The sequence below is a fragment of the Lathamus discolor genome, chromosome 1 (assembly GCF_037157495.1).
Source record: "Lathamus discolor isolate bLatDis1 chromosome 1, bLatDis1.hap1, whole genome shotgun sequence".
Taxonomy (NCBI): Eukaryota; Metazoa; Chordata; class Aves; order Psittaciformes; family Psittacidae; genus Lathamus; species Lathamus discolor.
In genome coordinates, this window is record NC_088884.1 from 113,412,302 (window position 1) to 113,426,828 (window position 14,527).

General features: G+C 41.1%; 1 protein-coding gene across 2 annotated transcripts; it reads left to right on the plus strand.

Moving 5' to 3' along the window:
- The first annotated feature begins 420 nt into the window (after window positions 1-420).
- Window positions 421-12,380, plus strand: TRMT10A (tRNA methyltransferase 10A). 2 transcript variants are annotated; one of them, XM_065691472.1, is made up of 8 exons: window positions 421-543; window positions 1,878-2,179; window positions 3,183-3,345; window positions 4,773-4,844; window positions 5,304-5,378; window positions 6,294-6,443; window positions 7,640-7,745; window positions 9,386-11,340. In XM_065691472.1, the coding sequence occupies exons 1-8, from the start codon at window positions 481-483 to the stop codon at window positions 9,511-9,513; spliced, it is 1,059 nt and encodes a 352-aa protein (XP_065547544.1). In that variant the 5' UTR covers window positions 421-480; the 3' UTR covers window positions 9,514-11,340. The 2 variants fall into 2 exon arrangements, with proteins under 2 accessions (XP_065547544.1, XP_065547542.1); XM_065691470.1 differs by lacking the exon at window positions 9,386-11,340 and adding an exon at window positions 11,347-12,380 and having other exon boundaries at window positions 431-543.
- Window positions 12,381-14,527: the final 2,147 nt, after the last annotated feature.

The window sequence follows — 14,527 nt, forward strand, 5'->3', positions numbered from 1 at the left end:
GTTCAAGGCAAGGCTGGACGGGGCCTTGAGCAACCTGGTCTAGTGGAAGGTGTCCCTGCCCGTGGCAGGGGTGTTAGAACTGGGTGATCTTCAGCTCTCCTCCAACCCAAACTGCTTTACATGACTCTATGATGTAAAAATGGGAACCCCACACAACACATGGCTAACCTGCATTTGTTACGGTTGTAGCGTTTTAATTTTGTTTTATTTGGCAGGAAGCCGTCCCACGGGAAACCAGAACCCGCTCAGCAAATAGCGATCAGCTCAAACCCCCCGCGCGGAGCAGGACCTGGCTAAGACAACTCCCCAGCCGCCTGCCCGCCGGCACAGGCAGTGACGGGCCCGGCCGCTCATAGGGCCGTCACTGTCACAGCAGTGCCAGGCGACCCTCCCTCAGCGCCGGGGCAGCGCCCATCACCGCGCCCGTTGCTCGCCGGGATTTGTAGTCGTGGCGGGCGGGAAGGCGCGCATGCGCCGGCCATGGGGCGCTGTTGCTGCTTCTGTTCTTCTCTGCCTCTCATCACCTGCCTCTCGGCCCTGTGGGTACGTTGTAGTCTCTTTCCTGTCCCACCGCGTCTGCTACCCCTTGGTGGTTGGGGACGGGCGGGGGGGAACCGGGGTTCGGGCTCGGCTGTTCCTCTGAGGGAAGGAGGGGAAGATGGCGGCCTCCACGCGACCTGGGAAGTGTGATAACCTCCCCTCCCCACGCCCGGCTGTCGCTGCCGTCTGTGGCAGGGTCACGGCCCCCCCTTCCCTCTCCCCGGCACTTGGGTTATGTTGAGTTACGAAGTGCTGGGGCGCGTGAGCAAAAATAACGCGAGTGTTTCTACATATATAATGCGTGTGGGTACGTGTGGGTATGTGTATATATAGATGTGTGCGTGTGCCTATATATACCCCCACAGCTGTGTGTATAGAACTCGGTCTGCGCAGGGTATACATGCTGTGGTGGTGCAGATGCCCCTATGCCATGCGAAGCCTTGCCTTTTGGCACCTAAACCCATCCTCACTCCCTGGGCCTTATGGCTTAACATCCACAGACACGGAAATCGGGGCATATTAACTAAAACACTTCTGGCTTTCCAGGGTTTTGTGTGTTCTCCAGCTCTTCTGTTACAGGAGAAGTCAGGGGATTTCTTTTGTTTTAATGCATGTTGGCTGTGGATGTAGTTCTTTAGTGAAGTAGTTATTTTTGGAAAACCATGTGGTTGGGTAGCTACTAGTATAAAAAATACCAATACTTGCTATTGGGAGGGAGGTGGTATAGTTGTAATTGGCTCGAACACAGAAGGTTTTGCTGAGTAACAGTTTGGTGTGTTCATCCCTTTACTTGCTGTGTTTTGTCCACTCGCAGTGGCTGGCCAATGGCTTTGATTTCAGAAGAAATAAAAAGTAATTCTGAAGGGGTACAGCTTGATCACAATTCTCCCTCCTCCCCCAAATGGCTTTAGGATCTTTAAAATTACATTTCTCTAAAATGCTGCCATAGTTATACCACAAGAAGCCTCTTACTTTTTCTGTTTATGTAGTTGAGATAGTTGTAGGCATAATAGTACTGTTGTTTTTTCTTTTACATTTAATCCACTACGATTCCCTACTTTTGTGCAGTTGTGTTTCACAAAGTTTTTAATTGGAAACTTTTAAATAGGTGCAGATGTAGCAGGCAGAGTTTTAGATGTGATCTGAATATGGGTTATAATCTCTTTAGTATTTTATATGTTGCAGCTTGCAGAGATACTAACCTAGCTTTAAACAAACAAAAAAGGCTATACTGTATTATTTTTTCTTTATTCAGGTTTATGGTAGGTAAAGAGGGATATTTGTTCTAGTTGAACTTCTTGTTAATAACACTTGTGCTGTTGTTTTGGTTATTACAGAGTCAACAAAGAAAAAGCTTGCTTTTAATGAAATATTTATCACTTGTTGAGAAACCAGTCGGTAAACCTGTTCAGAAGCTAATGTCATCAGAAACACCAATAGAAAGCCCAGAGGTGCCAACAGAAAATACAATGTCCCCTAAAGTTCCCAATGTGGAAGAAAAGATTAAGTCCAGCGGCAGTCCAGTAGAGAGACAGGAGACAGGCTCAAACAAGGAAGAATGCCTTGAGCTCCTGTCCAAGAGGCAAAGGAAGAAGCTGTTGAAGCAGAAACAGTGGGAAGAACAGAAAGATCTACGGAGGTATGGTTTGCAAAATAGCTTTCCTAGGGTCATGTGTAGTTTGTAGTGCTAATAATAACGATGTGTCAGTAGAATTTGAGTGTAGATTGCTTTAGCAAACCAAGGCAGTTGAACCAGTTTTCTCCCACGCCACAGGTTTAAAGCAGTAGTCACAGGTTACTCCATCTGCATATGAAGAAGTTATAAAGGTAAGCATCTTTTCTTCATACTAGAGGTGTTCCTCAACTTGAAGAGGATATCAGGAGGGATTTAAACTTGCATGGGTTTGGTTTGTCAGAAGGGAGGAATAACTTGTGGCCCTGTTCCTTTGTGAATGCCCTGCTTCCCTGGTGCTGTCAGACTTGGTGAATATCACAAAGATAGTGAATAAAACCAGATTTCTTCTGACACCTGAAATGCTGTGCTGTAAGTTATGTTGACTTACAATCTATTAAAATAGTTTTGGGAGATGCTGAGTTTCTAGTTTATCATGTTGAGAAAAAACATACCTGCAAATGGGCTGAGGTGGTTTATTCTTGTCCTGCTGAATGTAAAGTGCTCTTTTCCAAGAGAGTGGCTGTTGCTGTCTCTGAAATTTGATCTCCTAACTGTCTGCTCCCATCAGGGGAACAGGGAGAAGAAACAATTGCTTCAGAAGCCTTTGGCAAACTCTTCAGTGAAACAGGAGGCAAATTGCCTTCCACATTGTGATGCTGCAGTTTTGGCAATCTTTTTGGTTGTTTCTGTTATGAGATGTGACTGAAAGTACCCTTAAATCCATGAGACCCTCACTGTTGACTGAATTTGTGTCAGATGGCTGTACATATATACAGAACTTCACAAAGACAGGGTCTGTGTTTCGTGCTGCCATCCATCTAACACAAGTGCAAGCAACAGGGTAAGTTTAAACCACCACAGTTGTGGGACAACTACCTTGATCATTGAAATGTGCATTTACGTGTATGAGACATTCCTCAGCAGATTTGGCTGTAGGTTTTGAAGATTGACTTGTTTGCTTATTTAGGCAGAAACGAAAAGAAAAACGCCAGAAGAGAAAACAAGAACGTCAGTCAAAATTGGACTCCTGTAATGAAGGGAATGACAGAAAGCGTGTGCGAAGGGAAGTTGTTCCTAGTACACTTCGCCTCATTGTGGACTGCAGCTTTGATGACCTGATGGTGCTAAAGGTAAAAGAAATTCACCCATCACATACAAGTGTTGAAAGATTCTCCAGTGACAGCATTGGTGCAATTGTGTTAGAGCACAAAACCTGGAGAGCAGCTTGCGGAGGATGGGTAGCATGTTTCAGGTTCTGATGACTCCCAGACCTGTTTGTCAGTTGCTGAATTTTTTAGGCTTAGAAATGTACCTTTGTATAAGCTAGGCTAATATGCAGCATCCTGTAAGAGTGCAGCCTTTGGTTTCTGAGGTGGCTTTCTCCCCTCCCTGTTACCCTGAGCCCTTCGCCTGCTCCCAGGGGCTTCACTGCCCTGCAACACTGCTTGAATTCAAGCATTTGCAAAGCCCATCTGGCTACTTGTTGAGTGTCCTGCAGAGCATGTGTAGTACTAACAGGGGCTCGTGCCACTCAACTCAGAATTTTGGGGAAGCTCCAGTTGGCATTTTGGAACTTGGTTCCCTGAGGAGCCCTTCAGCAGTGCCCTAGAGGAGACCAGAAGTCCCCCTTGATAGTCACAGAGAGGCTGACTGGGCATTTTCTACTGATCTTCATCATTTGAAACGTATGTTTTGTCAGGCAGAGCCCCTCTTAGGCCTGATAGAAAAACTAGCACTTCTGCAGGTGGTCAGGAAGGGCAAAGTGTTGTAAGTGAAGATGGCTGTGGCCTTTAGCAATGGGGTAAATTACATTCTTTCTCTAGTATCTATCACTACAATATTGCAGGTATAGAAACTTGCGATATTGTAGTGATGAAGTCTAGTTTATTTGAAATCCTTTGGAGATATCAAAGCATTACATGAATCAAAGTAATATAATGATGGTTCATGTTAAAATGGGAATCTGTTACATTTACAAAACACTGCTTTCAGGACTAAAAATAAAACCCATACAAAACCCATAATTGACTAAAAGTTAAGTTGTCTGCATTTTAAATAGTTATAGTTAACTGTTGTCTAAATTATCAGGTTAAAATGCCAGTGTCAGCCACTAAATTATTTGCATTGTTCTGGGGTTCTTCAGGTTAATTATGTAGATTTACGTTCGTTAAATATAAGCTATTATTAAGTTTATATTATTGGTGAAAGATGAATATTGTCACAGTGATAAATCTGCTTGATCCTTCAGATTAATTTTGAGTATGTTATTGCATATGATTAAATCCCAGTGATGTTTGTTCGTTTTGTTTGTAAATCAAGTATATGCATAAAGGTGTCTTAAGTACACTTTGTAGAAGATGTGTGTGGTTTCTTGTCAGCATAATCTCTTCACAATGGCTGTTTTTTCTCTCAGGTTCTGATGTCCACACAGTCTTAGAAGCCTCTTTTGCCAGTTAAAAGCTTCCTTTTTCTTTCTAGCTTCTGACTGGCTCATGGTAAAGCATTTTGTGGTGGTCTGTCTGAAGGACTATGTAAAAACAAATTGTGTTGTATACAGGATGTTAAGAAGCTTCACAAGCAAATTCAGAGATGTTACGCAGAAAACCGCAAAGCATTTCATCCTGTGCAGGTATGTTTAAACAGACTGAGCTATTGCCCTGTACAAAGCACATGAGAAAGACAGCTGTGGCCTAAGTGGTGAGAACTGTAGTAGAAAAAAGGTATTAAAGCTGCCTGTTTTTAATAAGAAAATTACTTCTATTGCAGCAGATTAGTTTTCAACCCACATGTTATAAAAATCCCTGTGTATATAAAAAAGTATGTGCATGCAGATGAAGAATGCCAGATATTGGATGCCACTAAGATTCTGTTGATACTCAGTTTTATGTGGGATGGATTAAAAAAAAAAAAAGTGACTGATTTTTCTTTTAAATGTGTCAACAACTATGTGAATATCATCTTAGTACCATTTTCAGCTAAAATAATGAAGAGTTTTAGCTAATATTTAAGGGTAGAAAAAGTCTTGTGAAGAAACAGCTGGCATGTTAACATTTCAGTATTTTGTACCTCTTGTTTGTTCTTTTTGAAGTTTTACTTGACCAGCCATGGGGGACAGTTGAAGAGCAACATGAATGAAAGTAACAAAGGATGGGTGAACTGGAAGGTAAATAATTGACTATGTCTGGAGAAAGAGAGAAAGACCCATTAATTATAATTGCTAACTAGGTTAATAGACTAAGCAAGACTGCTTGATTTAGGCAGCTCTGACAGTTGTCTGTCTTGACAGTGGTCTTTTTTTATTGGCAAAAAATAAGACTTTGAAGCCCAAGGAAGTTGTGAATGCTCCATCCCCAGCAGTGTTCAAGGCCCGGTTGGACATAGCCCTGGGCGACATGGTCTAGGGTGAGGTGTTCCTGCCCATGACAGGGGGGGTCGAAACTAGATGAACTTAAGGTCCTTTCCAACCCAAACCATTCTCTAGTTCTATGATGTGATTCTCTGTATGCACCTTTACTTCCATTATATTGCCTCTTAACACTGAAGTGTTCTTTAGAGCAATAGCTTGTCTTATGGGCAAACTCATGTTGGCTTTCCTTGCGACTCCCTGTTAAACCAGTAACCAGTATTCCAACAATTTCAAATGAACAACTTTACGTATCATGTCTTACATAATAGCTGCTTTGCAAAAGTATAGCATAAAATACTGTTATCAAACAAGTAGTGTTAATTAAGCATTTGCTTCTGGTTTCACCTTTTTTAGAAAGGTAGACTTGAAAATTATTTGGCCCTAAGAGAAATATGGTAACATTTGAAGGGAGTCACAAGAACTTAAAGATTTGTGAAGTTCTTTTGGGGTTTTGGAAAATTTCCTGATGATTTTTACAGTCAGTGCTGTAGGGACTGTGGATTACTTATGCAGAAATCAGTCTGCACTGTGCTACATACCAAAACATGAATGATGGATGGGGAATGACTGCATGCTTTTGGATTTCTATTTGCTAGTTCCATCTTGGGTCTGTAAAGCTTGCCCAGGAATTCATCACTTAAATGTAACTTATTTTAACTACCTTTTTTTGAGGATATTCAAATTAGAACAGAGCACTATACTGAGCTAATAAAGAAAGAAGACCTAGTATATCTTACTTCAGACTCCCCAGATGTTCTCAGTGAGCTTGATGAGAAGAAAGCCTATGTCATTGGAGGACTGGTGGATCACAACCACCACAAGGTAAACTGTGGGTCTGTTTCTTTACAGCTGTTTATTGGAGGAGGTGGGGGGGGTGTTTGGGGTTTTTTTGCACCTTATTTGACATGAGCATTGTTCCTGTGTAAACTAACAACAATCAATAACAAGAAAGCATCTTCAAAAAAGGCTTGAAAAGAAATTTTGGAGAAATGGGAGAAAAAAACCTTGTAGTGGTAGAAGCAGCTTCTGTTCCAGAGCACAGACATGCAGAACTTTGTAGGATTTTATCTTTTAATTTTAAATATAGGAATGGAATTAATAACACTGCTCAGCTGAGGGCCGTATTTTCGGACAGAAGGGTTTGGTTTCTGTTCATGCACTTGTGTGTGTGCATGCACTTGTATGTGCATGTGCCCAAATATAGTTGAAGAGCAGCGCTTGGATCTTGGATGTCCATTTTGAATAAGTTTGCTTGTCAGGAGGACTTGGCTAAGTAACATACATGCCTCGGGGATCTGATTCCATACCTGTACGTGGGATCGTGCTGTGTGGACCTGGAATGTCATTGAGGACGCAGCTGGGAAGTTAAAGCACTGTTGCTGCTTTTCTTCAAAGACACTCCTATGTAATTTCTGGTGACATGCTTAATATTTCAATGTGATGCTAAAAAAAGGAATGGATCTTAAACCATACCAAATGATACTTCAACAGTTAATCCACAGTTAAAGGGTGGGAGCAGGTTGGAGCAGATCCTTTATGTAGTCATTATGGTATGAAGTGTTCACATAGTTTTCAAGGGGCTTTTTTGCCTGTCTTTGGCACAGGAGTTGCCAACCTTAAAAAAGCAAACAAAATTTCCTTATCCTTTACTCTTCCTCTGAAAAAATACCCAGTTACTGCAATATGAGTAACTTTGTACTCAAGCATAAACTTACCTTTAGGACAGGCTATAGCTGATGCATTCTATAGCTGCAGCTGCTTGAACGAGTTTTATTTATAATCTTTCTGGCTATACATCACAGTGTGACATATGTTCAAAGCAGTAAGTTTTCCAGAGGTAGCCCTTGAAGCAAGTACTGTGTAACCAGGTTAAGTTACTTTTCATAAATACCTTCTAAAGCAAGATCATGGCAGCACTGGTAAAACTCTTTCCAGAAAAATGGTACTTGTAGTAATCTTTATGGGCTGATCTGAAATGGTGATTCTCAGTCCAGTTCTTTTGGTGTCTTTTTTTACAGGGAATTACTTACAAAAAGGCTGTAGAGCAGGGAATTGGTCATGCACAGCTCCCCCTTGGAAACTTTGTCAAGATGAAGAGTCGGAAAGTATTAGCTGTCAATCATGGTAAGTTTTAGATCACAATATAATGATGTTGTTATAGAATATACCTGTGATATTCAGAATTTAAACCCTCAAAATGTACACTGTAGTACAGATGCCGAAATCTTATTTTATTTTGTTGATATTTCTTGAATCTACTTGCCTTTGGGATACAGAAACTGTCCTGGCCTTCAAGTATTTCAGATACGGTTAATGTAAAGGATGATGTGTTAGCTACTTAAAAGTGTGCTTGCTATTCTGTTGACTTGTCCCATGAATAATTTTGGTATCCTTACCATCCTGCTCTTGTTGCCAGCCTTAATGTGTAAAATGTTGGAAACTATCCCATGTATTTTATCGCAGGAGAGGATAAATGTGATGCTTTCACCTCTTTGGACACCTCGTTCAGCAGTAACTGCTTAGGTACCTGTAGACGTACCTCATCTCAGTAGTACTCCCATCTGCTGAGCTTTCATAACTGTATTTTTACCTGGTTTCCTGGTTCAGATTTAAAACCACGTTTTAAACTGATTTAAAAGCATACAGTTGCTTAACCAAGTCTTGAATCCCACTCCTTCTAAACTTTCAGCTTTATCATTAGATTAGCTTTCAGTGTCATTTAATATAAATACATGCAAAATAGAGCCTACTCAAACCTTTATGGAGATTTTTGACATGGTGTCCAAGTCTTTATTTTGCCCCACTTTGGATTTTCTTATTTTCTCTTAGCTTGCTTTATTTCAAGTTCATTTTATTATGTACCACATTGCTTGATGATGACTTTTTCTTAAAATGCCATTGATTGATGAGGTATGTATGTACATGACAATAAAGATTATTTAAACATGAAGGAGAATATAGCGGATCATTGGAATTAAAAATTACCAAACCTCGTGTATTTGTAAGAATTTACATGTTTCTAAAACCTGATCTTTAAATGTTGCTTTATATAGAGCAGAATAGGATTTTAAGTGTTATTCATCAAGAGTTATGATAGCTGTAGCTTTCTACTGGAGTTGTTCTGCAATAATCTTATACTGACCTCTAGTGTCAACATTTCTTGGGGCTGGGTTGTAGATGTTTGAGCGCTGGGTATAATTTGAGTTATTTACACTGAGGCTTTCATTTATCTGCTTTATGGTCTTTTGCGTGTTTTTTGTGCCAGAGATCTAGGCACCTGATTTCACTGCCGTTCAGTTGGCAAGGTTTCATTTTGAGTGAGCTCGTCTTCCCTTGCATTTCTAAAACATTTCAAATTGCAGATGAAAGGCTCTTAATGCACAGACCCTTTTAGAGTAAATATTATATTATAGCTATAAATATTATAGTGTTTTGCTCAAGATTTTGGGGCAGGAAAATGAACCCAAGTCTGCCACCACCGAAAGCAGAGGTACCTTTTACTGTTGCAATTAAGGCTCTGGTGTATGTTTGTAATCCTAATAGTCTGCAACCTAAATCCAAAAGGACAGCTTTCAAGGGAGCGAGGCATGAGTGAGGTGGACAGAATCAAGCTGCTTATCAAGTCTCATGTTACAAATTTTGTCTGGGTGAGGAGGATATTTGCACTGAGGTTTTTGCATTTTGCTGCTTTGTTGTAACTCTGTAATTGCCCTTTCTCTTCTGATTTGGTTATTCTGGCCTCTGGGTTCCCACCCTCAATGCAGAAGTTGAAGCTAGCAGAGTACAGTGCAGGGCTCGCCACATGAGACTATGGGACATTCCTGGTCCCTGCGGAACTACTTTTGGTAGGTGTGAATTTGGGAAGTCTTGTAGAAGAAGAAACTGTCTCTGAGCTGCTGTGGCTATGAGGCACTTTAATTAAATGGACCCTCGTGGTGGGAGATTGACATTCATTCACAGGTGAATTCGCTTGTTGCTTTTTACTTACTGATGTATAATCCTTCTATCTTGGGATGAAGTCTTCATGTATTCCCACAGAAAATTCAGTGCCTGCATTGCCATGTTAAAATGGGATGAGGGACGTGTGTGCGTGTGTGTGAAATATTTGATGCTATAAAACTGACACAGTGTAAGATGAGACATTTTTTTTCTAACTTGATCTGGAATTCTAAAACTTGGAAGACTGGTATCTGTGTAAGACACTGTATTGCAAAACACAACTGCAAGTGTAGCTGAGAGAGCTTTTCTCCTGTTTAGGTTTGTATCCCAAGACGAATACTTTGTAATATATGTTACCATATTGCTTCATTCACCTCTAGAATGATGTCCACCAACTGTTCCTGCTACCTTTTTCTGTCCTTGCAAAAGACTTTTCTTGCTGTCGCAGCCCATTGTAGAAGCCTCCATTCTCCTATGGAAGCTGCTCTCTTTCAACCAGTTCTGGTTTTACTATGCAGATAAAGGAAGTTCTAGAGCAAGGACGAAGAAACATACTCCTTATACTCCAGTTGTTTCTTAAGCCACAGATGCTTTCTGTGTGAGGGGATATGAATACAGTCTTTTGAGAGCTCATACCTTAACAGTATGTTTCAAGTGAATAACCTGCTTAGTAAAATGGCCAACTCTTCAAGCTCCATGTCACAGAGAGCAGGTGGCTGTCCAGTAAACCTGGTTTCAGGAAGCCTCTAGTAAATAAGGCCCTTTTCTGTAACTTGACTCTCATGAGTGCGAGATCCATGCTGCTTCTCCCTTTCTGCACACCTGCCTAACCTCTGTAATGTTTTTCTCCCTTCTTAGCTCCTTTGATCCTTTCTCATATGCTGTCTGTCACTTAGCATCAAGAATGCTTGTGCTGGGTGTATTTGTTGAAGTCAGCATTCCTCAGTGGTGTTTAGCACTGTTTCTTCAGCTTCAAGCTTGAAGAGCCACCCCTCTGTTGCAGATTTGTCATCCAAGTCTGTCTGGCTTACCAGCTGTACATAGGGCCACTTCCTGCCTTCCCTGCTGCTGCTGAGCCACAGGGTTTGAACACTCTCAATCTGTTTTGAGAGGGTTTTTTTTTTTTAGGTAGCCTAAGATTTTTCTAAGTAAGAATTTGCTGATGAATTTTATATGTAATGCAGTTTGGATCTATTGTCAGTCAGGGAAAGTTTTGGCAGCTGAAACAGGAGGAGGGTGGACTGTATGGTTAGCATAATAGAAACAGCAAGAAGGGGTCACAGAATAAAGAGATCAGTAAGGATTTTTGCTCTAAGCACAGCTAGAAATGAAAGAGAAAGCTAATTTATAGCAGGTTTTAGGAAGACTTCCGGCTGTCTGTATGTTAGCGAGGGGACAAACTCATTGCTAAAGTACATCCACAGCAGTATTCCTGTCAAGCATCAGAAAGCATTAGGCACTGGTAAGACCTGAAGTACTCAGGATGGTGGGAGGAGCCATTCTTTCTGTCCCTGAGAGGAATTAATTCAAACCAGTGCTGCTGCAGAAAAGAAGTGCTGTAGTAACTGTATTACAACCAGAGACTCAAAGTGTGTGCTTTCACTTTAGACTGCAGCAGTAGCAGAATTGTTTTGTCTGCTTCTGCCAGTACTTCATCAGCTTTACTCTGAAGATGTCACAACCAAGTGCACATAAACCTCTGTAAAGATGGATTTGAGGATGTGTTCCTGTCAGAATTTCACTTATGTCCCCGTAAAAGAGCTGATGGTCTTTCTTGATGTTGCAGTGTTTGAGATCATCCTTGCATACCTGGAGAAGAGAGACTGGAAGGAGGCCTTTTTCAGTGTCTTGCCACAGCGGAAAGGGGCTGTTCCTTTGGAGGAAGCCAGTGATTCAACCAAACATACTCTGTCTGGAAAAGAAGATGAAGACAATGACTCGGAGAACAACTAGGCTTCAGAATGAGATAATGGGAAAGATGAGACACTCAGTTCATGAGATAGAACCGGGATGTGAAGTAGTTACACTCTGAAGACTGTATCTCCTGCCCTCATGAATTATCTTAATGCTCTGTAGTTCCGTAGTTGACCCAGAGCTGTTTCAGGACACAAAGGGTAAAGATGAAACTTCAATATGAATAGCTTTAAAAAAAAATAAATTAATATCAAATGCAGAATTTATTTTGTTTCCCAAGGAAGCTATTTAAATTATATTTTTTTAATATTTGTTTTATACATTCCAAGTTGGATGTATTACCCAAGAGCATTAGTAGTTACTATTTTAATGTATTCATTCTCCTCCATTTCTGCTCTAAGCTTTCTTCAGAGCAGGAAATGACAAGCATTGCTGTGATCCCAAAACCTGCACCACTACTGCCTGTGGCAGAGTGTGCATGAGCACTCAAACAAACAAACATTTCAGTTTTCCTGAGCATCTCAACAGACAAGCAACTGAACTGCCTTTGTCAGCAAAGCCACACTGGTTCGTGTGCCAGCTGTCAGTGGGGTCAGTAGAGGAAATACAAGTGAGGTTAAGCCAATGCTTTATACTTCAGCTAGAATGAGGTGAATGTCTGCCTAAGTGCAAATCATGCATCTTGGTTGGCACATGGTGCGCATTGAGTGCACAATCACTTTCGATTACTTCTTGATTCTCTCAGCAAAATTATCACACAGCCTCAGAACAGTACCCGGAGCTGTGAACTCTTACAAGTCACCGACTCAGTTTCAGTATACCCATTTTATCACATCATCTTATACGTATTGTATGGTCTGACAACTATTTTTTCCTTTAAAAAAAACAACAAAGGCATAAACTCTCTTGGCTGGATGTTCTGATTTAACTTATTTCTGACTGATTTAAGTGCTTTTGTAAAACATTGCAATGGACACCTTAAAAGTGTGGCTTCACTTTGCCTCTGTGAACCTGCCCAATCCCTTTGTGCTCTAGGGACTAGCCAGGCATCTGCAGGTTTTGAACAAGTACAGCTTTCACTTGGGATGGCTGAAGAGTGTAAGAGCACATCGTTGTAACTGTTCATCTTTGCTGGGCTGGAATCAGAGGGGTGATCCAAGTATTACTTGGTTTGTATCCATGCTCATTTCTTCCTCTATTGTCATCGTTTTCAAATGGAGACCAGAAAGTGGGATGCCTACAGCTTCCTGTGGTCTGTAAAGGGTTGGCAACCATCTGGATATGACTTTATCCACTTCTCTCTATACTTTTTAAATAGCAGTAGAAAAGTTTTGTCTGGTTAAAGTATGGGTTGTGGTTTGTTGCTCAAGTCATGCAGGGTTTTTTGCTAAGCATTACGAAAATGTGATTGCTTTTGGTCCAGAAACTAGATCAGCTTTTTCATAAAAGCATCACTGTTTTTATTTCTGTAACAAAAAGTGCATCGTAAGTATACCCACTATCTCTTACAGATTCTCTGATATAAATATGTAAAGCATTGAAATTACAAGGAGTTACATTTTTACAGCTGAGATGCTGCATGTTAATGCACATAGCACCTATTAAACCTAAGATTCTTCAGACCCTCTTAAGATCAGTGGCAGGTGGGGTCAGGGAAGGTGTCAGGAGACCCTTGAACAAGTTAAGTTTAGGATTGGGCAACATTTGTGTTGGGGAATGGCAAGTTCAGGCTGGAACAATAGGTTACTGTGTATCTGAGACACTTCCCAACATAAGTAACTGTAATTCTGATCCTGAGATTCACACATTGAACATAACCTTGCTCTATCTTTGCTACTAGGATGGGTGAAGTGACCTTGAGGGAGTTTTGATTTCAGAAATCTAGCAAATAGTAATAGATGCTTTGGGAATGGAAATGACTGGTAGATTAAATTGATTGTAGCTGTTGTTGCAAATTACCACCCTTTTGGCTCATACATATTTTCCCAGTAACTTGTCAGCTTCATGGAGGAACCGTGCTGTTGAAAGACTATGTTAACGTGGTTGCTTTCATTTTGATTCTGTTCAGTAGTGATCCTCAGACATAATTAAGTTTGTCAGGCTCAGCTAATGCAGGCTGATGCTGAGAGACAGCTGATAAGAAACGCTGAGGACAGAGGTTTATATGCAATTGAGACAACCTGATTATGGCCCAAAAGCGTTTGGTTGCAGCATGGTTTAGTTGAATCACTTGAGGACTAAATACAATGAGCATAAAATTATTTTAACAAGGAGTCTGAAAAGATATCTTTATTATCTACATACTACCTATTACTATATGTGAAGGTGAGTGGGAGATGCTTCAGTGGCTCTGAAGGGGGTGGGGGTCCATGGAAAAGGGGCTATCTATTGTTTGGGGGTGGCTGTTGAGCAAGAGAGACTTCTGATAAGGTGGGAAGGTCTGTTGTTTCTATTGCATGCTTGCAGTTGTTTTTCTTCTCTGGGAGCAGTGTGTCTGCTTGCACTGGACCTCTGTTTCTCAGTGCTGAGAGGAGATATTCTTTCTCCCTTTCTGGAAAACATTTTGAAAAAGAAAGCTGTCTATTAGCAGGCTATTATGTTAGACTGGTTTGGCTTTGTTCCATATGCAGCTAAGAGTACAGAAGCAATCTACTCTGTAGCAAAGAAGCCTCCGTGGACAGCTCTTTGAACAGCAGAGACTGTTGCTTTGAAAGTTTCTTCTTCCTTCTTCTGTAAGACTGTTCTTCACCCACTTTTCCAGTAGAATTACAAGCAACAGTAAATGCTCGTAGTATTAGAGCTGGCAGGAATGGCTTTGTTAAATTGATAACATACTCTAGGACTCACTTGTGTTGCCCCTGTGTGCTTCAGAAGGGACACAGTGCTGATAGTGGTGTTTGTTGGAAGTGCCAGTACTGTTGGCTTGCCCTGGCTGGGTAGAGGATGCCAAAGCAGGCACTGATAGCTGAAAAAGTATGAAAGAGCCTTATTTATCCCGCAAAAAGGAATGGAGGGATGTTAAATGAAGGTGAATCCCAAAGGTTGTTGGCATC